This window comes from Cydia amplana, chromosome 16, assembly GCF_948474715.1.
Source record: "Cydia amplana chromosome 16, ilCydAmpl1.1, whole genome shotgun sequence".
NCBI classification, from domain to species: Eukaryota; Metazoa; Arthropoda; class Insecta; order Lepidoptera; family Tortricidae; genus Cydia; species Cydia amplana.
Genome location: NC_086084.1, coordinates 2,740,982 through 2,766,706, shown reverse-complemented (window position 1 = coordinate 2,766,706; position 25,725 = coordinate 2,740,982). Strand labels below are relative to the sequence as shown.

The 25,725-nt window shown below is 36.8% G+C and overlaps 2 protein-coding genes across 2 annotated transcripts in view; one reads left to right on the top strand and one right to left on the bottom strand.

The window, feature by feature from the left end:
- The window catches only part of LOC134655430 (oxysterol-binding protein-related protein 9), a 140,213-nt gene that overhangs the window by 61,110 nt on the left and 53,378 nt on the right, over positions 1-25,725 (top strand). The window lies entirely within an intron of this gene.
- On the bottom strand, positions 5,096-7,040 carry LOC134655414 (uncharacterized). Its single transcript, XM_063510879.1, has 2 exons — positions 6,906-7,040; positions 5,096-5,550 (listed from the first exon to the last, which is right to left on the bottom strand). Exons 1-2 carry the CDS (start codon positions 7,017-7,019, stop codon positions 5,218-5,220), a joined length of 447 nt encoding a protein of 148 aa, XP_063366949.1. The 5' UTR covers positions 7,020-7,040; the 3' UTR covers positions 5,096-5,217.

Here is a 25,725-nt window from a genome sequence, read left to right as displayed (position 1 = left end):
CATAATTTCATATAAGTATGACATTTAAATTCGGATGGATTCCTTGTTTATTGTCCAAGTGTGTCCGATAAGCTTACACCTGGTCGGTCATTATCTTTGTTTTGGTAAACGCCATTATATTAGTAGCAATAGAGAACTTAAAATGTATTATAGTACTTACTTTCTAATCTGCCGTAGAAACCACGATGTTTGAAAAAAACTTGTAAATATTTGTCACAAACTATTTGTTATACAATACATATTAGTTAGTTAAATTAACTTTAACATCATTGTTAGTAGGTAATTGCCTAAGATACAATACAACGATCACCAAATATTATGACATAAAAGTACAGTGGGAAAAAATCCTCGTTGCCTTACCCCTCATACAAAACAAAATATTATTATACTACGGCTTGGTTCCTACAAATTGTTGCTTACCATCATCCAAACAGTAATCAGTTGTAAAATGGTACGATATCAAATTGCTTCAACATGAAATTAGCTTTAAAACCAGCCATCAAAGTTTATTTTAGCCTGCTACGGAAACATTAGCAGTTTTTACAAGTAGCGCCAGGCCACGGTGACCCATACCTTGAGCCCTGTCAATAACTTCTGAAATATATATATTTTTTGTATTTTTTCAATATAGATTTTTCTGTTTGCTTGCATCGCATTATGTATCTAGAATTTCAGTATATTTACTATATTGCACTGATAGTAAACCAAACTTGAATATTCGAGACCCTGTTTTCATTAAAAAAAACGTGTTTATAATTTTTATCCTAATATGCCTTATAGAAATGATTGTTAGCTTATATGTTACTTACGTTATTACATCAAATTACGTTTCGTTTAAGTTTAAATCAGAATTTATTCAGGACTCACATGTGAGTCACTGGCCCTGCGGAACTGTTGGAGCATGACCCATACGCTGAGTCGCTGGCCCTGAATGGGTTAACTGTGCGTGAAAATGGAATCTGAAGAAGATGAAGACAGCCTAAGTTTAGGACTCCAGTATCTAGAAGAATGGGGTTTATCCAAAAGCACCATCAATAATTTTGCGGGTAAGTTTTGCATCATTATCCCGTATTTACCTAATTATTTATTAAGAGTGATTAATGTATTGTAGGTACCTATTCGAATTCTCGTTTTTATAATGCAGGGTCCTTTTTTGAGTTTTAATTTTACTTGATTTTACTTAGTTTGAGAAGGTACAAATTCTGGATTAAACTTGTTATGCCCGAGATGCGAGTATACGACGAATGATATTTATAGTAAAAATAATTATGTGTTTCATTCGTTTCATGTTAGAGGGGTTTGGACGTTTAACTCACCACGCTCGTCCAGTGCGTGTTGGTGAGTAGACAGTAAGCCTGCTAACTCGGCTCGTGGGCGCCACCGTTGACATACCTACTAGATGTTCATCCGCTGCCACCCTAAACTGATACCCTGTCATAGCACCAATTAGTAGACCAAACTAGGCCGCACTAATATAAAATGCGCCCTGATTTGGTAGAATACACTTAAAAGTGCACGACAGTTTAACGTCATATCGAGGACGTTACCCGGGATACGTGGAAATGGAGGAGGAGGGAGGCCTGTGCCCAGCAGTGGAACACTCTAGGCTCATATAAATAAAATTATGTGTCTTTTGAGGTTTACAAAACAAGAAATTTAATTCTACGAAACTCAACTTAAGGAAGTCCTACCATATTTATCTAAGTAACTAAAATGGCTTCGCTTATTTTATCTTTCAGATAATGACATAACTTTCAAACTTATGACGTTTCTGCTTAAGTACAAAATTAATATAGTGAAGTGTAAATAAATAAGAATCCTGAGCGTAGTGCGTGTTTATATTAAAGTCTCCTTCATCTTCTTCAGATGCCATTTTCATGCACAGTTAAGCATGACAAGTTTAATCCAGAATTTGTACATGATTCTCAAACTAAGTAAAATCAAGTAAAATTAAAACTCAAAAAAGGACCCTGCATTATAAAAAAGAAAATTCAAATAGGTACCTACAATACATAGATCACTCTTAATAAATAAAAAGGTCATTTTAGACAAACTTTTTTTGATAAGTGGAAAAATTATTGTCTTGGGTGAGACTTGAACTCACGGCCTCTGGATCGATACTCCAGCGCTCTGCCATCTGAGACACCAAGACCTCATCCATAGCCAGCAAATCTTTCCACTATATTACGGGTCAAGGGGACCCTAGCGACATCTACCTTAAGAGTGTTACACTTCTTAAACGGCTACCCGAGCTCCAAGTTATATTGGAAATTCACCAGTTACGACGTGCTACCCATACTAATTTTCATTTTTAACAAGCAGAAACGTAACTTGGAACTCCGGTAGCCGTTTAACGCCCACTTGCATCATTCCACTAACCCGGGGTTAATCGGTTAAACTGTTAGTTAACCCACTGTCAAATTGCACTGGTAACCATAGTAACTCCAGATTTAACCGGTTAACCCCGGGTTAGTGTATGGTGCAAGTAGCCCTAAGATGTCGCTAGGTTACCCTTGACCCGTAATATGGTGGAAAGATTTGCTGGCTATGGATGAGGTCTTGGTGGCTCAGATGACAAAGCGCTGGAGTATCGATCCCGAGGCCGTGAGTTCAAGCCTCACCCAAGACAGTAATTTTCCCACTTTTAAATTTATTCTAAGCTTAAAAATCTCCAAATATTAAACAATGTTCAGACTGTGACATCATGTATCTAAATATATTTGATTCTGCAGTAAGAGTCTCCATTAGAGATAATATGACAAAAAGTTGGTGCGTAAATAAGATCTTGTGGCATAATTAGTCTATATAAACCAGTTTCTCTTTGATGCAGCTGGTGTGCTTGCAAGTGATAATTGAATCCTATACAATCAATTTGTTCTGTTAGAAAATAGATGTTATTACTTGATGACGAAACACAAATAAATTTTATCTTAAAAAAATTGTAGCATGTCCGATTAGAAATTATTAGAATTATTCCTGGTACGTATTTTATACCGTTATAATAAACCCAATTAAGAGCATTTGATAAATTTACATCGTCAGAAATAATAACATCTTTAAGATAATCATGAATATTATTCAGTGGTTCAGATATCCTAGTACCCAACTCTATTCTTGTTTCACATCCTTTTCCAGTGTAAAGTCTGTGAGCAAGAGTCAATTGTTCTTTTATTAATAAAGTCAATGGCAAGTTTTTCCTAGAAGTTATAAGAGATGCCGTTCTTTTCAATTGTTTGTGTTTGGCTTCGAATCGCATACACCATATTAGTCTCAAAGGTCCTACTTGCTTTATAACATGCGGATAATGCACCATAAAATGGTGCTTCGGTTTTAAGGTGTCGTGAAACAGTTTGACATAACTTTCGTGATGTTCGCTTATTAAGGCTTCTAAATACAACAGTGTGCTATTATCGATATCCCTACAAAGTAAAATATCAATAATTTCTAGCAGTGTAATAAAAAACTGCCATACTTCGTCATCTTCAGGTATTAAGTCTCCCACCAATAAAGGAAATATGTGTACAAATAACATCATTTCAGATGCAGACATGTTAAATTTGCTTTTCATTAAATGTTCATGTTTTATTATTCCACATCTATCATTTAGCTCACCAGATCCGTAGTCAAATAATTGTAACCTATTATTCAAGTTATTTAAAGTGAACAATGTGATGCTTTCTGTAAAATACACAATAATATGAGTCAGATCATAATGGCAAACACCTTCAAATATATCATGCATAATGTCAACACAAAAATTATCAACAACATGAAAAGTGCTAATATCATTAAATACACATCGTTCACTTATTCCTGTCATTGTTACATTGTTAATTTCGACATCAGTGTTATAATTGTGTCGATTGCGCATTAAACCGTCATCTTGCTTGCACTGTTTTCCCATTATATTTTTATGAGCCTTACATATTCTACAATAATAGTTACTAGAAAATGATTTAGCAAATCCAAGAACGGTGTTTAGTCCCAAATTGTCACCAATGATCATCCCTAGTATAAAATATACTTTAAAAACACCTTCACTGATTTCTAAATCTATGCCATTTTGTTCTAAACTCTTTAACTCCTTTATAAGTTCGTAATAAATTGAAGCATTTCCATGACTTTTGCTAGATGATTTATGCAACATTGCAACAAATATATTTTCTAATAGTGAAGCATGATCCGCTGACAACGTTGGAAATGTGTAATAGGTAGCAGCGATAGAATGGACTCCAGCATGACTACCCAGGGGGTTATTACATTCGAAATCATCAAAATACAGAAAATATGGAATGTATAAGCTATTTTCATCCATTTTTCCGACCAATTTTTGCTTCCACATATTACCTTGTGTAAAATTTGATATAGATTGAACATCAGGAATACTAGTGCTGCATTTTAGAAAGTTGGGTAGTTCAAATATTTGTTTTAAAACTGCTCTTAAAGGTACTATCGCTCCAGTTTCCGACATAGGTCTTAGCATTACCGTAGAATTTCCTGTATTTACAGTAACATTTTCATTAATTGTAAATTTTTTTGGGGGTGTGTAAATATTACGGTCAGAAAAATATTTAATTACTTGACTTTCAGTATCCAAACCGTCGAAAGAATGGGAAATTGCTTCAACTATGTTTTTATTCGGTGTATCGTCATTAGGTGAGAGTTCAGACAACATAGTTCCAATAACACCAGTTACTAGTTCTGAAACATCGTCAATTATTTTCATAGCGCATTTACGATTTAAATAAGGATTGCTATACAACGATAATGCAAATGCTGCAGTAGACTTCCGTACATTTTCATTTTTCTTACTGAAACTTTCAGATGTGGGTTGCAGATTACTACAGCATGCATTAACATTACATGTATCCTGAGTATTATCTGTTATGTCTAAATTATTGTAATTTTCGATCATGTTATCAGTGTTAAAATTAAGCGACGGGGCTAATTCTGAATATATATTCCGGTCCGAGACATTATGACTAACTATATGACGACGAAAGGAACGCAAACTTTGAAATGCTCTGAAACAATTCGATTGTGCACATCGATAAATCGAGTTATGACCGAGATTGTAACTAGTTTTGTAATGATGAATAAGATCTTGATGGTTTGCTGTTTCGATCGAACACATGAAGCAAATAAACATTGTTACTAACTATTATCCCTATAGTCAAAACACAAAAATTCTTAAGTCCTTGAAAGATGCTCAATTAATTAGTCAGTCAGATCTGATATAAAGCAATAGACAGAGGAAATTTTCTTGTCCTTTTTGTTGTGCAAGTTATAAAAATATTTTTGGATAAATGACCATACACTTAAACATTCTAGCGGGTATTGAACGTTGGTTACGTGAATTACTTTGAAACACACGTCGACAGCTTTTAGCAGTTGATCTACCTTGTAGAGAACTGACTCAACCGCTACGTAAAAATCCTTTAAGTCCTTGCTCGTTGGTCCGACGGCAATCACCAGCGGTTGGAAGGTGGTTCCTCTGGATAGATGCATTTTCTGGTATTGCTCCAGTTTATTTTTGATTTCACTCTGGTTCTGTAACAAACACAAATACTCGTATTATACGGGGTGTTTGGTGCACCGTTTGCTAAAATAGCGGATAGGTGTGGTCGACATTTGCTACCACCTCAGGCCCGCAAGAAAGTTCTTGGGCCAAGTTTTTTTTTTAAGTTTCATTTAATAATTAATTTAAAAAAACTGTAAATGGTAGCACCGACGGTAATGTAGCAAGCGTTAGGGACACCTTTGCACCAGGAGTAACACGGTGCGGGTTATTCGACTATACTTGGTCAACCAGATCTTGACAGTAGAAAAAGGCGGCAAATTTGAAAAATGTAGGCGCGAAGGGATATCGACCCATAGAAAATTTGAATTTCGCGCCTTTTTTTACTGACAAGATTTGTTTGACCAGCTATAATTAAGCAATAATAAAGACTTGTTATGTATTGAACCCATAACCCATACAGTAAAATATAATGTTTTCCAATAAGGGCGGGTCGATTTTAAAATGCAAAAAAACAGGCTATGTGCAAGATATTAATTACTTCTTAGTTTTATTTGAAAGGCCCATAAGTGCAGTTTTTTGTAAAATATGACATCGTTCAAATGTCCCCCTTGATTTCTTCTGGCAGCCCATATCCTAAAAGGCCAATTTTCAATTACTCTGCCGCACAGAACTGGCTGAATTTGAGCAATGGCTTGGGTTATACTGATTTTAAGGATATCCTTGCATTTGATCCCCCTTGATTTTTTTTGAGGTTTTCTGAAATCGCATATCTACTCAAACAAGCCGCAATCCACGTATGCCCTTAAAATCAATATAACCCAAGCCATCGCTGAAATTCAGTCTGATCTGTGCGGAAGAGTTATTGAATATTGGACTTTTAAGTTATGGGCTACCAGGAGAAGCCGAGGCGGGGCGGATATTTGAACGATGTCATATTTCACAAAAAATGGCACGTATCATTCAAATAAAACTTAAAAGTAATTAATATTTTACACATATCATGTTTTATTACATTTGAAAATCGAAATGCCCTTATTGGAAAACACTATATGAAGTTCCTTACTTCGGTACCTATATACTTTTTTTCCTCTATTGTATAAGCACATATCTCGTTAATTTTCTCTTTATGGACTACAAACTTTAAAAAATTCAAACAAAATTCAAATTTCGAATAATAAAGTAGGTACTCTGTCTATCTCAAAAGCTTAAGCTTCGTACATACCAAATTTCATCAAAAACAGTTCAGTAGTTCAAACGTGAAAAAATAACAGATACAAACGGACAGAGCTACTTTCGCATTTTGCCATGCCCACAGAATTATGCTCAGGCCCCGGATTAATATATCCTAGTATACTGGATAACTTGACTTAATACATGTACTCACCGTAACGTGTAAAATAAATGAATTCTGCGACTCCACAATGCTGGGTTTGTAAAATCTTTTTTTTCCATTTTCTTTGATTGGCACTTTAACGGTAGGCGACATCTTGCAAGACATTAATTTGAAGAAAATGTAGTTCGTGGCATCTAAAAAAAGCAAAGTATAATCATTGGCATTCATTTACATTTATGTTTTGGATGGGATCAACGATTAACCAAACCGTCATCATCATGATGATGATCACATTAAAGGCTTCGTCAGACTGCCGCGTTTTGTTAGCGGGGCGCAAGCGGAGCGCGATGAGAGCAGCGCGCGTCGCGCCGCGCTTACAACTCGCGCGCATTGCTCTCTAAGGGGCAGTTATTAGCCGGAGAGCTAGTCACGGAAATAGGTATGCAATTTATAGAGCAACGGAATCCCTCTAGTTAGTGTGCCATACTATCATTATTAATTAATTCGGGCGCCTGGCAGCTGTTCAGCGGTGGGTGCGGGAGTGAATGGACAACAAAGAGGTTGTAAAATCAATTGAAGGTGTGCAATTTATAGAGCTCTGAATTTGGTGTGATATAATAGCTAATTATGTATTTAATTCAAATATAACAATGCCAGGCGTTTTCTTTGGGGGAAAAGTAGTGCCAGGTGATGAAAATACACAATCACTTGTGCGCCTGCAGGAAGATCACGAGCAAATTGCACCTGACTCACAATAGCTTTAAGCATAGTGTCGTATATGTCTTCTACTTTTTGTACTCTGTCACAGAATAAATAACAGTACTACTCTGTTCAATTACGCCTAGGTAAGTGTTAGGAAATGCGCAAATGTAATACTGATATCTAGGCACATCAGTAAGATCACGTCAAAGTACAAAATATTGCATACCGATTCCGCCCCGCCAAGTCAAGAAATAGCCCAACTTAGAGACACAGCATACATAACCTACCTTCCTGAAGATTTTCATCCAGTAAATTTATGTCCGGTGATTTAAGATTTTTCAGTATTGGTCTTGCTTTTTCCATAAATAATGGCCATTTTTTAAACAAATTAAGTTCGCAATGCGGATGCATAGCGTCAAAATCTGCTTCAATCTGAAAGTCACATTACGCATGTAAAGTCAAATAGAGTCGGTGATCATCTGTTTTATAGATATTATTATAGTCACTAGGGTTTGTTTATAAATAGGAGGTAATATATACTTAAAAAATAACTGAAATGGTCATATTCTGAATACCGATGAATCCAAGTATACATAATACAAAAAGCATACCAATTTATATCCTAGACTCGCCTTAAGGCTAGGCCATTCTGTAAGAATATCCTGTATTGTATTTTTTTCTTCAGCGATAAATGCCGCTCTGTATTTTCTGGTCTGGTTCCATTTATCCAAAATGTCTACCCATGGTTCTTTGTTAAATTTCAACCACAACTTATGTTCTTCGGCCTCTTCTGGTGAAATATCAGTACTGGACCCTGATTATAAACAAATATTATACATTACCCACATGACCAACAAATAATACAATACACAACAAATAAGGTGATAGAAGAATGTAATTTTATTCATGTACAGTCGACGTCAAAGATATTTACTTCCTCCTTAATCCTTTGTAATAAGGTGCAAAAGTATAAACATATCTTTAACGTCGACTCGTACACCCATGACATCGAACCTCTATGAATACACACATCACGCCTACCTGGAATGGTATCTTCGTTATTATCGGAACTGGTGCCACTGGTGGGTGGTCGTGTTACTACTCCACTTTTCCTTAATACTCTTAGCTGATTACGGTAGCGAGTAGGTAGTTTCGCTTGTGCGGGAATATAAGTTTTTTCTCCAACTTTCCGACTGGGGATGTAATATGTCTCCTGTAATTTAAACCGTTTACGTTACGTCGATTGTTACAATGTCTAAATTAAAGAAGTACCTATATAAATCAGTATGCTGTCAAAGCTATGCAGAGTTTAAAATGGGGTTACCTAAATATATTGATAAAAAATATTTTGTATCAGTAGTTTCACTGATAAGAGATTCACTTTTTAGAAATAAGACCGCCTGTTGTTACCTAGGTAGTTTTTGGTGCAACAAATAATTCATGCTCTGCAGGTATGTGGTGCTGTGTTCCTGGTGGTGAGTAAGGTCGCCAGAGGTCCAGAGGATGCGTTGTGTTGAGAGTGAGGGACATGTATTTGTATCTAGCTCTCGACTCAAAGAATCCTCAAATCAATAAAAGTAGGCAGAGCGCTCGTGATTCTTCTGGAGTCGCAAGAGTCTAAAGGCTACGGTTTCTGCTAACCATAAGGCAGGCCGTATGCTTTTCTTTGCCACCGTCGTACTAAAAAAAATATTACAACTACGACTACAACTAGGTACTACTACTACTCCTAATACGACAACGACGACTTCTACTACTACTATTTGAATTTTTCCCATTCAAACGTGAACCACCCTAGTATACCTACAGCATCAAATCCTCCATAGCCGGTTGATTATGGTCGACCGGACGTGGTTAAGCGCCCTCTCCATTCCCAGGTTGTGTCACAAAATGTGTCCCATGGTGTAACCAGCTCTTCTCCGGCTCCGCTTCTGGCTGGTTATGTTATTAGCCGGAGAGCTAGCCACGGAAAAAGGTATGCAATTTATAGAGCAACGAAATCCCTCTAGATAGTATGCCATACTATCATTATTAATGAATCCGGGCGCCTGGCAGCTGTTTAGCGGTGAGTGCGGGAGTGGATGGGCAACAAAGGGGTTGTAAAATCAATTGAAGGTGTGCAATTTATAGAGCTCTGTGTGATATAATAGCCAATTATGTATTTAATTCAAATATAACAATTCCAGGCGTTTTATTTGGGAGAAAAGTAGTGCCAGGTGATGAAAGTACACAATCACTTAAGCGCCTGCTGAAGACCACGAGCAAATTGCACCTGACTCACAATTGCTTTACGCATAGTGTCGTATATGTCTTCTACTAATGTCGCCATTGTTAAATTTGAATTAAATACATACATTAGCTATTATATCACACCAAACACAGAGCTCTATAAATTGCACACCTTCAATTGATTTTACAACCCCTTTGTTGCCCATCCACTCCCGCACTCACCGCTAAACAGCTGCCAGGCGCCCGGATTCATTAATAATGATAGTATGGCATACTAACTAGAGGGATTTCGTTCCTCTATAAATCGCATACCTATTTCCGTGGCTAGCTCTTAGACCATATCTACATTATGTGACGTTCTGCGAGTAAAAGCACCTTATGGCGGTTGGCGCTTAATACTTTGCGAAACATCGCATTGCTATTGGAGCGTCGTTAGTAGAGATGGGCCGAATATTCGGTAATTATTCGGTATTCGGCATATTCGGTATATTTTTCAATGTTCGTATTCGGCCGAATAGTTCGGTTCGCTCTGTCGAATATTTACCGAATAAACAAACTTTTTTTAAGGGCGTCCGCTAGCTGGCTCGTGCACTTTACGATCAAAGGAGGGCCTACCACGAAGACGTTTCAGTTTCTTTTCATAAAATTTGCCGGTCGGTCGGAAGGGGAAGGATCAAAAACACGTGACGAGTGCAGATCGCGAATCTGTATGAACTTGGTTTCAGCTGTTTAGGCAGTTTTAGCCCAACCGAATATTCGGCCGAATATTCGTATTCGGCAAAGTCCATATTCGGCCCATCTCTAGTCGTTAGCAATAGCGTAAGCGCCAACCGCCATAAGGTACCTTTACCCGCGGAACGTCACATATACCGATACATGTCCGTGCAGTATAAAAATGTACTAAAGTTGTCTTATGTGCCTACGTACTATCTACTTTGCTACGTACTACTAATAATAATCTACTGTACTTCTACCAACAAAAAAAAGTAAAAACCTTGCATTCCGAGGGAAACAGCATTACTATTTGATCGGACAATACATCAAAGTCTTGACTGGTCATTTTATTGTAACGTTTGATGTAATATTCTACTACGGTTCGAACTATTTGGTTTCTTAATGCATTATCTAGGGGCTTGTTTGCAGATGCAGATGCAAGACACAGTTCACCACAATTAGTCGTTGTTAGGATTTGTTTCAAATCAATTTGTACCTAATATTGAAATAAAAAACAAAATTAAAAAGGAAGAAGAGATAAGCATATAGTAGACTTAAATTAAAAAGCATAAAAACTTACAGGAGATTTCTCTATGCAACGGTCGCTCACTCCAGAGGTACTTGAACTTGATGACAAGCTTGACACCATCAAATCACCATTAATTGAAGCTGTATCTTCAGATGCAGTGTCCTGCAAAAATAAATGGTCAAGCACGAGTTAGACCTAATAATATACCTACAGCGCCAGGTACTACATTCAACTTTAATTAAATTGATGCGTAATGCAATATGCAATTGATTAATTGCGGAATTAATAGTTAATGGAAATTATTAATTGTTAATTAGAATTACACATTACGGCCAACACTGGTACTTAGAGCGGGTAGCCGGGTAATATATTAATATTGTAGACGGCTGAGATTAACCGGTATTATATCGTTCCTCGAGAACGAAAACATTTCGTTCTCTCAACTAACCGGTTAGAAGAGAGAACAAAATTTTAAAGTTCGCGTTCCATCAATTAACCGGTTTATTAATGAACGAAATAATATAACGGTTTATGAACGATATTAACCGGTATATCAATACCGGTTCCGAACCCTGGTCAAAAAGTTCACTTTTTGTGCAAGCTTTTGTTGCAGACTGTCTTTTTTTGCTCAATCATGAACTTACTGAGAGAATATCTTGTGTAACTGAGAAGTTCCTGTGGCCACCTTCCATCTCCATCACCAGACCGGCTTTATGGTACCTACCATCACATATTTGCATCCGACTTACATTTTGAGAAGCTGACCACTTGCAAGATTTGACCCGCACATATAATAAACGAATTAACAAGGCAAATTAATAATATGAAATTAAAAATTTAAATCACCCTCAACACAAGTAGCTGTTTATCATGAGACCCTCATTTAAGTAGTGAGTGGTGTGTAGAAAATGATACTAAAACTAATAGAAACCAAAATTTGAAATTCTTAGCTTCAATACTGACTAAAATCCTGTCACTAAGTTTCAATGAACGCTGAATATCTTGGAGATGACTGGTCTTATTTCCACTAAACATAGCTGACAACCGTCTCCGGTAGATACATTCAATTTAAAAAATCAGACTCAAATCTGTTCACGCGCTTGGGTGCTATGATGCCACAGACAGATACACAAAAATACATGACTGTCAAACTTATAAAACTTATAAGATCAAAAATCAGAGCAAGGGTGAGCATCCACCAGAGATATGCGAACCTGTGTTTCCATTCATACAAGTGACACAGCGTGCAAGGTGTCAGATGTATGAAAACACAGCTTCTCACATGGTGTCTTATGTGTAACTATGCGGCCTGACATACATACAGTACAGTCGTTAGAAATACATGCACGGACAAAGTGCCCAAAAATATGTCAACACGCCTTAATAAAGTAGTTGCATAAGGTTGCTCAGATATTTTTGAACCTTTGGGATCGTACTTATACATATAGAAACTGATAATACAAGTACTTATATTTCATTGACTTGGCAACAGGGAACCCTCAGTGCGCTAGTCGGACTCATCCTTAGCAGGTTTTTTTATAACACACAGGCCTCTTTATAGAATGCCCCTATGCAAATAATTTCAACACGACAAAATAACAATCGAGTAGGTTTACTTTACTTACATGGATTATTTGATGTAGTTTCTCGATCCCAGTCTTGAATAATATTCTCTCTTTGATATTTGGGATCAGCTCTCTCAGCTCGGGGTCCTGAATTTTTTCCATAAGTTTAAAACTTATGCCATTATCTGAAAGATAAAACAAGCGAAGTCAATTAGTTACTTACTTAGATAAATATTATTATGGTAGGACTTCCTTAAGTTGAGTGTAGAATTAAATTTCTTGTTTTTTAAACGCCAAAAGACACACATAATTGAGGAGCTAAGCATACTTATTAAAAACGTGATTTGTCAGTAATCTCAAACTAAGATAAATGAAAAACTATTATTTCGTATTACATTGATATAATTGAAACTTTGCGCTGTTAGTTAAAAAGAATATTGTAGACTAAGGGCGCGTGCACCGCGCGTGCACCGTGTACACGCGCCCTAATACTATTTTAAAATTATTCGGAATAAGTACCCATACAAATTAACTTAGATTTAAGAGATTTAAAAATGAACAAATCGTGTTTTGCTTGGACGAGTTGAACGTAACATTTTATGCACGAACGTTATAAGGACAAATGCCGATGCAACGGAGCCACGCCGTTTTATCGACTAAATAACTAGTGTTTAGTTTTAAGTTTATAAAATACATACGTATGTTAGTCTGTTTTGTTTGACGTAAGAAAGTTTACAACTTTACATCAAACCAAACGAAGTGTGTTCTTAGGCAAAATGGCGGCCAAATAGACTAGCGGTTGGCTAAAGTGACAAATCACTTTTTGCATGGCAAATTCTTGTGGACAAAACTTTTTTTTGCATATGATTCCGCTATACAAAATTATAATACTATAGGAAAATAAGATTTATGCAGTGAGGAAACGTTTTATATAGGTGCTATTTATAATGCTCTATAGTCTATAGACTGATAACAGTGATAACATTAACTCAATTTTATTGTTTTTGTGACAAATCACGTTTTGAATACCTCTCCTCAATTGTTTTTACTATAAATATGATTCTTCGTATACTCGCATCTCGGGCATGACAAGTTTAATCCAGAATTTGTACATTCTCAAACTAAGTAAAATCAAGTAAAATTTAAAACTCAAAAAAGGACCCTGCATTATAAAAACGAGAATTCGAATAGGTACCTACAATACATTGATCACTCTTAATAAATAATTAGGTAAATACGGGATAATGATGCAAAACTTACCCGCAAAATTATTGATGGTGCTTTTGGATAAACCCCATTCTTCTAGATACTGGAGTCCTAAACTTAAGCTCTCTTCATCTTCTTCCCAGCCTGATGCCATTTGCAGGCACAGTACTACACGGAGTAATTTAAGTATATTTTATTTAAACGCACAGAGGCCACAGACAAAATTATCGCGCTCGCTTTAAAAACCCGACACTACCAACCAACGCGAGTCGCAAAATGGCCGAGCAGTATCCGCCGCGCACGCGTCTGCGCCAGCGCCGCCAGTGTTGCCAGGGCACTCCCAAACTGTACGATTTCACCCGAAAAATATCACTTTAGAGTAAGACCAAAGAAAGTCTGCAGCGCTAAATTAAAAGTAGTTTTTAAAAATCAGTATGTAACAACACCACAGAAAATGGATTAAATAGTCTTGATACTAGTGAAATTTGTACCATATTTACCGTCTATGAAAAAATTACGCTGTGCATTATGGTTAAATAAATTTAATTCCAAAAATAGATGTCACTATTAATATGTATACATAAACTAATATTGATAAATAACATTGGGAGAATGTGACATTTGGCATCCTCAAAATTATTGAGCTTTTGTAATATCCGCGACGGCCTAGCCTAGTGGTAAACAGGTACAGAGGGCCTACCGCGAACACCAAGGTTCGCAAATTTCAGGCATCTGTCTCTTTTACTTCCATCAAGGCTTATTTAGATTGACAGAGAAATTGCCCGCAATTTGCGAACTTCGGTTTTCTGGAAACCTAAATAAACCATTAAAACAATAAACATATCGCCGCTATACTTACTCAACCTCGTATCTCCAACACTCATTTGATGACAAAAACACCCGTATTCCGAATGAAAGAAAAGCGACATTTCCATCAAATGATTGCTGCAGATATGAGGTTGAGTAAGTATAACGACGATATATTAAGAATAAATTTAAGCTTTAACTAGTAGGTAGCCATGCCGTAAACATAAGCATGGAGGGTGTGGGTACCTACTAGTTAAAGCTTAAATTTATTTTGAATGTATGTTTATTGTTTTAATGGTTTATTTCGTTTTTCCGAAAACCGAAGTTCGCAAATTGCGGGCAATTTCTCTATCAATATAATTACGCCTTAATGGGAGTAAAAGAGTAAGATGCCAGCAATTTGCGAACTTCGGTGTTTGCGGTAGGCCCTCTGTACCTATTTACCGTTAGGCCGTCGCGGATATTACAAAAGCTCAATAATTTTGATGACGCCAAATGTCACATTCTCCCCATATTATTTATCAACAATAGTAGATGTAGGTACTTATACATATTATTAGTGACATTTATTATTGGAATTAAATTTATTTAACCATAATGCACAGCTTACATTTTTCATAGACGGTCAATATGGTAGAAATTTCACAAGTATCAAGACTATTTAATCAATTTTCTGTGGTTGTGGTTTCACATACTGATTTCTAAAAATTACTTTTTGTCTAGCGCTACAGACTTTCTGTGGCCTGACTCTAGTAGTAGTTAGTATTTTCACTTTACACTACTTTATCTGCAGTATTGCGGGATAATAATAAGCGGTGTAGATACCTAGCACTGGCAACACTGACTGGGCGGGGCGGGAATCGGGATTGAACGTGAGCATTGTCCCGTGTGCGCACGCTTGTTAACATATCTCGCCGTCTCACTCATGCACTCGCGCGCAACGCATTACTAAAGTAAAATTTGTATAATTTACAAAACATTTTTGGTTAATTTTAATAGTCTACTTTGGTAAGTACCTAATTGCGCAATACACATTATGCAGTTACAATTTTCAGTAAATACCTACACATATATAGAATCCAAATATTCCAAATGCTCTTTTAATAGCTTCTTCTAGGCGGATTAGACTCTCGCGCGAGCCACGAGACGAGCCGCGAGCCGCGCCACGAGACGCGAGTGTAAGCGGTGGGCTCGCGGCTCGTCTCGTGGCTCGCAAGCTCGTCGAGCTAATATAATTTAAACACTAACGGCACGGCATAAGGTTTATAACCGAATGACAAGCCGAACGCGAGTGTAAGCGGTGGACTCGCGTCTCGTGGCGCGGCTCGCGGCTCGTGGCTCGTCTCGTGGCTCGCGCGAGAGTCTAATCCGCGTATTCGAGTTTGTCGATTAAGTATAATAGCCAATTTAGACTCTCGCGCGAGCCACGAGACGAGCCGCGAGCCGCGCCACGAGAAGCGGTGGGCTCGTGGCTCGCAAGCTCGTCGAGTTCGGGTTGTCATTCGGTTATAAACCTTATGCCGTTCCGTTAGTGTTTAAATTATATTAGCTCGACGAGCTTGCGAGCCACGAGACGAGCCGCGAGCCCACCGCTTACATTCGCGTCTCGTGGCGCGGCTCGCGGCTCGTCTCGTGGCTCGCGCGAGAGTTTAAACCGGCTATAAATCTGCTATTAGGTATAAATAAATATTAACGAAAGCGACTGCCAACTCACAGGGCAAACTAGGCCTTATCGGTGGTTTCCTTTTACGATGTTTTTCTTCACCGAAAAGCAATTTGATCTAAATAATGAAATAATTTACACGGCCAGCTGGGTAGCTATGCTTATTCTAAATAAGCTTTTTGTCTAGCTAGACCATCATTCAAACTTTCTAATATTAATGATAAAGACTCGGCCGTAATTCGGTAACACTTTACCTTCACCTTCATGCCAAAATTTCGAACAACTGATGGAAATTTAATAAGAGAGCCCCTTTACAAATTTAAACGCTTAATATTAGAGCCACCAAGGAAAGAGGGTAGGGCAGGATGCCCCGGTTGTGGCCACTGTGTCGGTTTTGGCCATTTTCAATTTTATTACTTAACCCTTTTCTTGGCAAGGACAAAATATGTTCAATACTGTTTTTTTCTTAGTTTTTTGTCACATTTTAGGCTTACTCAACAACTAAAAAATACGGAAAAAATCCATGGCTTTTCAGTTTCTGAAAAACGTACGTATCATATTTGATACAATGCAATGTCCTCGATGAAGTAGTTATGTATTTTCTAGAAAACAAATGTGGTTTTCGATATAAATAATACAACATCTTAGTTAACAGAAATCATCGTTTATCACTACTACGAGTATAAGGCAATTTAAGGTACCAGGTGGCCATTATATCTTCAAAATAAGTACCTACAAGAAAATCGTCTATTGCCTTATCACCAGGCAGAAAATTTTCACATCGTGAAACTTCAACAAACTTAACAAAAAGTCCTTACGTGCAAAACGAAAGCTAAACTAATAAATATTTTGAAAAACAAAACAATCGCCAACCCTTTAAAATGTAAAAACACTCAAAAATAACAATAATTTATGTAAATATATTTTGACGACAACTTGGCATCGTATCAAATGTAATACATAGCATTGGACGTGAAATTTTTATGTGTTCTAAGTTATAAAATTAAACTTTTAAATCTTTACTCAATGATAGATAATAAATGGCATTAAACGCAAATTATGAGAAAATATATTGAAATCTAAGAAATAAGTGGTGTGGGTGTTGTTTCGGTGGCGCCATGTTGACGATTACTAATTTACATAATTGACACTGACATTTGTGTGCATTATTTTTTGTTTAAATATAGGAGGATAGATATGGAATAACTTATTAAGTAGTAAAATGAAGTTGATAGATTTTTTTTCCTCACGTATCACGGGTGTTACGTTGCCAAGAAAAGGGTTAAGGTATAGACAAATTTACAAGTCTATCACTACATATAGATGGTCAAGCGAATCTTGTCAGTTAAAAAAGGCGCAAAATTCAAATTTTCTATGGGACGATATCCCTTCGCGCCTACATTTTTCAAATTTGCCGCCTTTTTGTACTGACAAGATCTGCTTGACCAAGTATAGTATAAATAAAACGAAGTCGTTTCTCGCTGCCTGTCTGTCCCTATGTATGCTTTAGAGCTGGGTCGTTTCGAGTTTTCCGTGAAACAAAACGTAACCGTTTTTTTAAATCACGTAACTGTTTTCAAAAACAGAGGGCCTACCGCGAACCACGTTCGACGTGTTGGCTCTCTGTCGCACTTGTAAATTCGTACGTAAGTGTGACAGGGAGGCAACACGTCGAACGTGGTTCGCGGTAGGCCCTCAGTTTCTAAAATAACTGGATTCCCTGTGTGTGTCGAACGAAACGAAACGAAATCGCATTGAAGTAATAAAACGTACAATACGCAATTCACATTTCATAAAAACCTAATCTGCATCGTCTCACAAATGTCTAATATAACTTGACCCCTAACTTCAGTACTTTATAAAGATAAATCGATAGGTCACACATAAAATGGCCTTCAATTCGTGATGCTAGCGAGTGTTCGTTAAGCGTCGTGAATCATTTTTAACGTTTTCAATTGACGCTACTTTCGCTACTTGCTTTAATTTTACGCATTAAAAGATTCCTTAATTTAAACTCTAATGCATAGAAAATAGAGCACTTATTTTGTCTAACGAACATTGAAGTTTTTGAATATAATGGCCTGGTAAAAAGCGCGCCTAGCGTCTACCTGAACAAAGCTCAATCCGATTCGTTTCGTTTTTATCTCTATCTCGCTCTTTCGTTAGCCGATAACCTATATGCTCATTGGAAAACGAATAAAACAGTTTTAGAGCTGCGTTTTGCTTTGCGATAGTTGCGTCCGTTATGCGCGACTATGTTATCGTATGTCGCCGCCTCTATGTCATCGTTTTTAGGGTTCCGTACCCAAAGGGTAACACGGGACCCTATTACTAAGACTCCGCTGTCCGTCCGTCCGTCCGTCTGTCACCAGGCTGTATCTCACGAACCGTGATAGCTAAACAGTTGAAATTTTCACAGATGATGTATTTCTGTTGCCGCTATAACAACAGATACTAAAAACAGAATAAAATAAGGATTTAAGTGGGGCTCCCATACAACAAACGTGATTTTTGACCGAAGTTAAGCAACGTCGGGCGGGGTCAGTACCTACTTGCCGAAGGCCCGACGCTGAGCTTCGGAACCCAGCGAAGGCCGAAGGCCGAGCTGCGGGATTGAAGTGCTCGCATGCGGATCTTTTCGTCCTAGCAAAAGTACAACTTTATTTATTTTTCCCTTTGGTAAACAAACTACTACACAATTACCTACGACAGCACAAACAACAGCACCATTAACAACAACACATCAACAACAATACAACAATACAACAAACAACACGCGCACCGCGGGGCCCTCGGGCCCCGCACACAGTAAGTTTTACTTATACAGTTTGGTAAGTTTACCAAACTGATTTGCTAAAATTCTCAAGGAGATTTAGCATTATTTACTAAAGTAATAGTTTTGTAAGGTTTACTTATATAGTTTGGTAAGTTTACCAAACTGTTTTGCTAAAATTCTCAAGGAGACTTAGTATTATTTACTAAAGTAATAGTTTTGTAAGGTTTACTTATACAGTTTGGTAAGTTTACCAAACTGGTTTGCTAAAATTCTCAAGGAGATTTGGTATTACTTACTAAAGTAATAGTTTTGTAAGTTTTATTTATACAGTTTGGTAAGTTTACCAAACTGGTTTGCTAAAATTCTCAAGGAGATTTAGTATTACTTACTAAAGTAATAGTTTTGTAAGTTTTACTTATACAGTTTGGTAAGTTTACCAAACTGGTTAGCTAAAATTCTCAGAGAGATTTAGTATTATTTACTAAAGTAATAGTTTTGTAAGTTTTACTTATACAGTTTGGTAAGTTTACCAAACTGATTTGCTAAAATTCTCAAAGAGATTTGGTATTTTTTACTAAAGTAATAGTTTTGTAAGTTTTACTTATACAGTTTGGTAAGTTTACCAAACTGGTTTGCTAAAATTCTCAAGGAGATTTGGTATTATTTACTAAAGTAATAGTTTTGTAAATTGTATATATACAGTTTGGTAAGTTTACCAAACTGGTTTGCTAAAATTCTCAAGGAGATTTGGTATTACTTACTAAAGTAATAGTTTTGTAAGTTTTATTTATACAGTTTGGTAAGTTTACCAAACTGGTTTGCTAAAATTCTCAAGGAGATTTAGTATTACTTACTAAAGTAATAGTTTTGTAAGTTTTACTTATACAGTTTGGTAAGTTTACCAAACTGGTTAGCTAAAATTCTGAGAGAGATTTAGTATTATTTACTAAAGTAATAGTTTTGTAAGTTTTACTTATACAGTTTGGTAAGTTTAACATTTGTGTTTGCTAATATCTACAAAGAAATTTATTATTATTTACAAAACTTAAGGTTTTGTAAATTATATTTATACAGTTTGGTAAGTATTACGTATTTTGTATGCAAAATGTACAAACAGATTTTGTATTATTTACTAAACTAGAAGTTTTGTAAAGTGTACTCCTATAGTTTGGTAAGTTTTAGATATCGTGTAGCTGAAATTTACAAAAGTACTTGTTTAAGACGGCAACCCAAGTATGTTTCGTAACTTCAATCTTGCAGGTTTTGTGATATTAACTATAATTCTAGTAAATTTTACAAAACTGAAATCAACCAATAAAAATTTCGTAAAATCAACCAAGGCATTTTTTCAGTGAAGTGACAAAAACATGTTCAATGATTGCCTACCTACCCTTCTGTGTTACGGATTTACTGCAATTTATTTTCTGCGCACATATTTATTTTACAAAAAAATATATCGATTATTTTTTTATTGATATCACAAAGCAATTAAGAAACGATTATCTTCAGAAACGTGACCACACAAACCATCGCTACAGACAAACCAAATATGGCGCATTTCACAAACTAAGCAAAAAAGTCAAACGTGATACTAAACAATAACATAAACCAAGTGCATTCACGTGCAATGACTGAGCCGGTGCAGGCGGGACCTAGGCTGTGATGTTTAAGTGAAGTTTTTTAAGAAGAGACCATGATCCGAGCGCTGACGTCCAGGAGATGGTCGTTGCGGCGAGACAGCGGCAGGTAAAAAAAAGTTTTTTTTTTAATATGTACCACGTCGGTGGCAATCGAGCATACGGCCCGTCAGATGGTAAGTGATCACCGCAGCGGACGCCTGCAATCCCAGGTGTGTTACATGCGCGTTGTCGACCCTCCTATAACCAAAGGCAAGAACTAGTCTGTGGTGTTTTAAGTTTTTTAAGAGCGATGACTTACAGGAGATGGTATTTGCGGCCCGTCCCACATAGAACATCTACAACAGTATCCTAGTACACATTTCTGTAATACAGTAAATGTATTATAATGTAGTACTTAAAAATGAAAAAAAAAAGAAAATTGTATAATTTAACTGTGCTTGCAGCAATGCAGTAAAGTTGTAGTTCCAGAGTCGCGTAGCAGGACGTTTATAAAGACTAACTGTCCAAACGGTCCCCGAGGGTCGCTATAAGTGAGATTAAAGCTGTGAGAGTATGTTCTATCCTTAAATAAGGAAATATAGACCTTTGGCTGCTTTGGCTACGTAGCGCTTTTACTTGTTTAGCATTTTCATATACTTATCCTCAATATTTTTAGCATGTAGGAGGGCATTCCAGAAATATGACGAATTGACGATGACGCTACTTTATGTAACACTTGTGATAAAGCTATAAAAGAAGCCAATATTTCTTATTAGCTTTAAAATCAACGGTATATAATACAGATTCCTGCAGGTTATTAAGGTAGCTTCTGCTCTGCTTTTGCTTCTCTGCTGCTCTGCTTCTGGTCTGCTTGTGTTTCTTTTTGTGTTGTTTTCTTTTGTCCTTCTTTATTGAAGTGTGCAATAAAGAGTATTTGTATTGTATTGTATTATAACTGCCATATGCGTCTCGTCCCCGACAAGCTTAATAGATCTTATTATGGAATGCCCCTAGCGAAGTTCCTATATTTGGGACCATGAGCGTTGAATAACTAATCGCAGTCTGCATTTGTGGCCAAGTCTAACTTGACACTCATCCACACCAAGAAGCGGGTAGCGGGAAGCGGGGAATTGAAATTGGGTCCATATCTGTTATGAAATTAGGATATTTGTGTACCTTTCTAAAAAGATTGCGATGAATTTAGAATCCCGCCTTTTTAAATACTAAAACGCTGTAATTTTGTTTTACCACCTTTTTAAACTGATAACAGTGCTAAAATACTTCATTATAACATTATCGCCAGCAAAGGTCGAAGATATCATTTACGATTCCAGCTCCAAATTGAATTCTGTTAAATATCGCCGTATTTTCTTATCTCCCTCCGTGATCCTTTTATTCCCGGTACCTGCTCTCCGTTATTTTTAACTGCTTTGTATTTGGAAAATGTCAAAGGTCGAACAAAGAAGTTCAAGTATTCCTCACACCTACACAGGTTCTGGGTCAATCTTTTATAGTTCGTTTTTTTAGCATTAGAAAAAAGGTAAACAATCTTGACGTGTCTTTTTTTGAAAAACACTAGTAAAATAAGTCACGGCAAATATGTAGGTAACAATTATGAATCATAAACGATTATTTACATTCTTTTGCTTTCAAGTAATAGTTACTGATTTTTAAAAAGCGTTTTCAAATAAAAGACACGTCAAGATCGCGTAGTCTTTTTCTAATGCTAAAAAAACTAACTATAGTGCTTTGTAATGTGTCTCGAGTAAAAGAAAGAAAGATGTACCTAACCATATAGAGATTTCACTAATTAGGAAGACAGGAGGGCTACGACAAACATCAAAATTACAATTTTTCATTACTGGAGTGACCATAGTTATGTTATGAACACACTGAACGGGGGACCAAGATCAGATTTGATCTGTTTCTAAATAACGAATAGAATCAGGCGTTACTTTGCGGAAATCCATACTAATGAATACCAAAATATTACTTTGGTAATCCGCGAAAAGACCTTTTTTTGCGCACGCACTTTGTTACCAAGGGAATAGAGCGTGTGGCCGAGAGCAAAACATCTGTCCCGCTTAGCCACTTTGACTGCTGACTGTACCACTCGCAAAATAAGGGTCACTCTCTCACTCAGCAGTATATACGAGGGGTGTTCAAAATATTCTCGGTATGAGAATGAAAACAAACAAGTACGAAAAGTTTGATATTTTTATTTTTCAATATACTCCCCCCCTATGTTCATACACTTAAAAGATCGATCAATATTTTTTTTTAATCCTGCATAAAAATATTTTTTATCTTTGGTGTAAAAATGCTCCTCCACTGCCGCCTTCAATGCTTCATCATCGGAAAATTTATTTCCACGCAGATCCTTTTTAAGATTGGGGAACAAAAAGAAGTCGCTGGGGGCTAAGTCCGGACTATACGGTGGGTGAGTAACAGTTTCAAACCCACATTCAACAATAGCTGCCTTGGCAATATGAGCAGTATGGACGGGGGCGTTGTCATGCAGAAGCATAACAACTTTGGTTTACTTTCCTCGCCTCTTTTCTTTGATTGCATCCTTTAATTGACGTAGAATGTTAGCGTAGTACTGTCCTGTGATATTTACACCTTTTTCTTTATAATCGATCAGTAATACTCCTTCACAATCCCAAAATATCGTGGCCATGACCTTGCCAGCTGAAGGGATGACCTTGAATTTCTTGGGATGAGCTGAACCCTTAATGTGCCACTGCATGGACTCTTGTTTACTCTCTGGGTCATAATGATGAACCCAGGTTTCATCTCCAGTAACTATTCTTTGCAGCACCTCATCAGGATTTTCACCGCACAGGTCAATAAAATCGGAACAACAAGCTACACGCATGTCTTTTTGAAGCCGAGTCAGCATTCGCGGAACCCATCTTGCACTTACTTTTGACATATTAAGATGGTCATGGATAATATCATGTACGGTACCAATAGAGAGATTGGTTACTTGTGCTATAGATTTTACCTTCACTCGACCATCTTCCAATATAAGTTTTTCCACTTTATCAATATTTTCTTGTGAAGTAGCTACTACAGGCCGGCAGGTCTAGGGTCGTCTTCAACACTCTCCCTTCCACGTTTAAACTCGCTTGACCACTTTTGAATGGTAGATAAAGAAGGAGCAGACTCACGGTAAACACAATCCATTTCCTCTTTTATGGTTTTATGATTTTTACCCTGTTTTGTCAAGAATTTTATCACGCATCGATGTTCTAATTTAGTTAACATTGTCAATTCCCACATGATGTTCATGTTTGTTCAGCAATTGCAGAAAAACAAAAGAACATCTCGCTTCGAATTATACTTTTTTTTAATGTCAATGAATAAACCTTAGCGGCCAGTAACGAAAGAAATTTTAGAAGAGGTTGTAAGATATCAATACCGAGAATATTTTGAACGCCCCTCGTAAATATTAATATCGTATACGTCCACATAATTTGGTCTAAATTCCGCAATAATTTGTGTTCACAGTTTTGACCCAATTTTTTACGGCTATGACTCATGTGATGGTTAGTTGAAGTGCTTTCATAATTCGAAAACTTAACTAACTTTTTTCGTATGCTGTTCTCGTTTGAATGAGGATTCATTTGATACCTTGGTAATGATAATGATGTCCCATTAAAACAATTTTAAAAAAATTATGCCCTTTAATAACTAGGAATTATGACGGAAGCCGATTTCACCGGGTGTCCTTAGATGAACTCCAAGAGAGATTTACAGCGATATCAATAAAAACAATACACTCGCACAGAAAAAGGGCCCCTTGATCTCGTCATTCCGCAAATTGGATATGACAGAGCTATATTTAGCTAAATAGTAAATTGGTCTGTAGTACTCAGGATTACTCAGCGTATTACACCTACGTTTGTTTATCCTATCGACTGTGTGCGACCTGGTGGGGGAACTTAAAGATGTTCTTAATCAATGTGAACATGATACTAGACTTATATCGACGGGGATATGAACCGTGATTATCTTTTGTATTGTTTTCGAGCTCCCGATATTTCACACGGCAATCACGGTTCATATCCCGGTCGATATAACTAAGTCTAGTGAAACTATTAACCGTGAATCATTCAAAACTGAAAATGATAGTTTACGCCGGCTCAATTTTTAATACTTTTTGACACACAGACACGCCTAGTCTAGCTTACTAACCCCACAGACACGTCTGTAACATGTCAGGTACATGTTCTAATTACGAAACACGCAAGTAAATATACTAGGTATACGCTCTTATGGACTGATCGACAAATAAGATTATGTCAGATATTTTTGCGCCCTTGGTTGTTCAAGATATTACTGCAGGTACGGTTGTATAATGTAAAATATACTAGTAATCTAATACATGTAATATCTGCCTCACCCGTTTTGTATTTACTGTACTTACATTACTCTGGCTCCGTCTTACGATTCAATATAATATATTCATGTATGAATGTAACGGACTAGATTTCTTTATGTATGTATTATTCCCCTTGTAAGGATAAGCTAGGTATTCATTTTGTTTGGGCGACCTTGGTATTTACTAAAGTCCATTTACTCGCCAAGAGAAATCTTTCTCTCCCGTGTCTGTATTTATAACCGTGATAGTACTTGTAATTTTGGCTCAGTAATGTTTCTGTTACGTCAATTGTTTATGCTGTTTGACAATATCAATAAGACTATTCATCCTTACTCGTTCCTTCAATATTTAAAACTCTATTTATATAGAGATTATATTTAAACATGTCACCTTTTTAGGATAATTTACATGAAACCCTTGTAGTTTCGTCCAGCAGCAGTATCATGGTCGCGTTTATGTCACTTTTCATATCATGCGTCACTTTCGCACTTATACGTATGTACATACTTGTTAGAGTGTGACAAGTATGGTGACAAATGATAGACAGCCGTCCATCTTAGCCCTGCTTGCTAACCGTCTGCGGTTAAAGTCATGGTCCCTTAGTATCAAAACTACCTAACAAGTCGAGCGGACTGTCGTACCTACTATACAAGTGTTTTTCATAAAAACCGGCC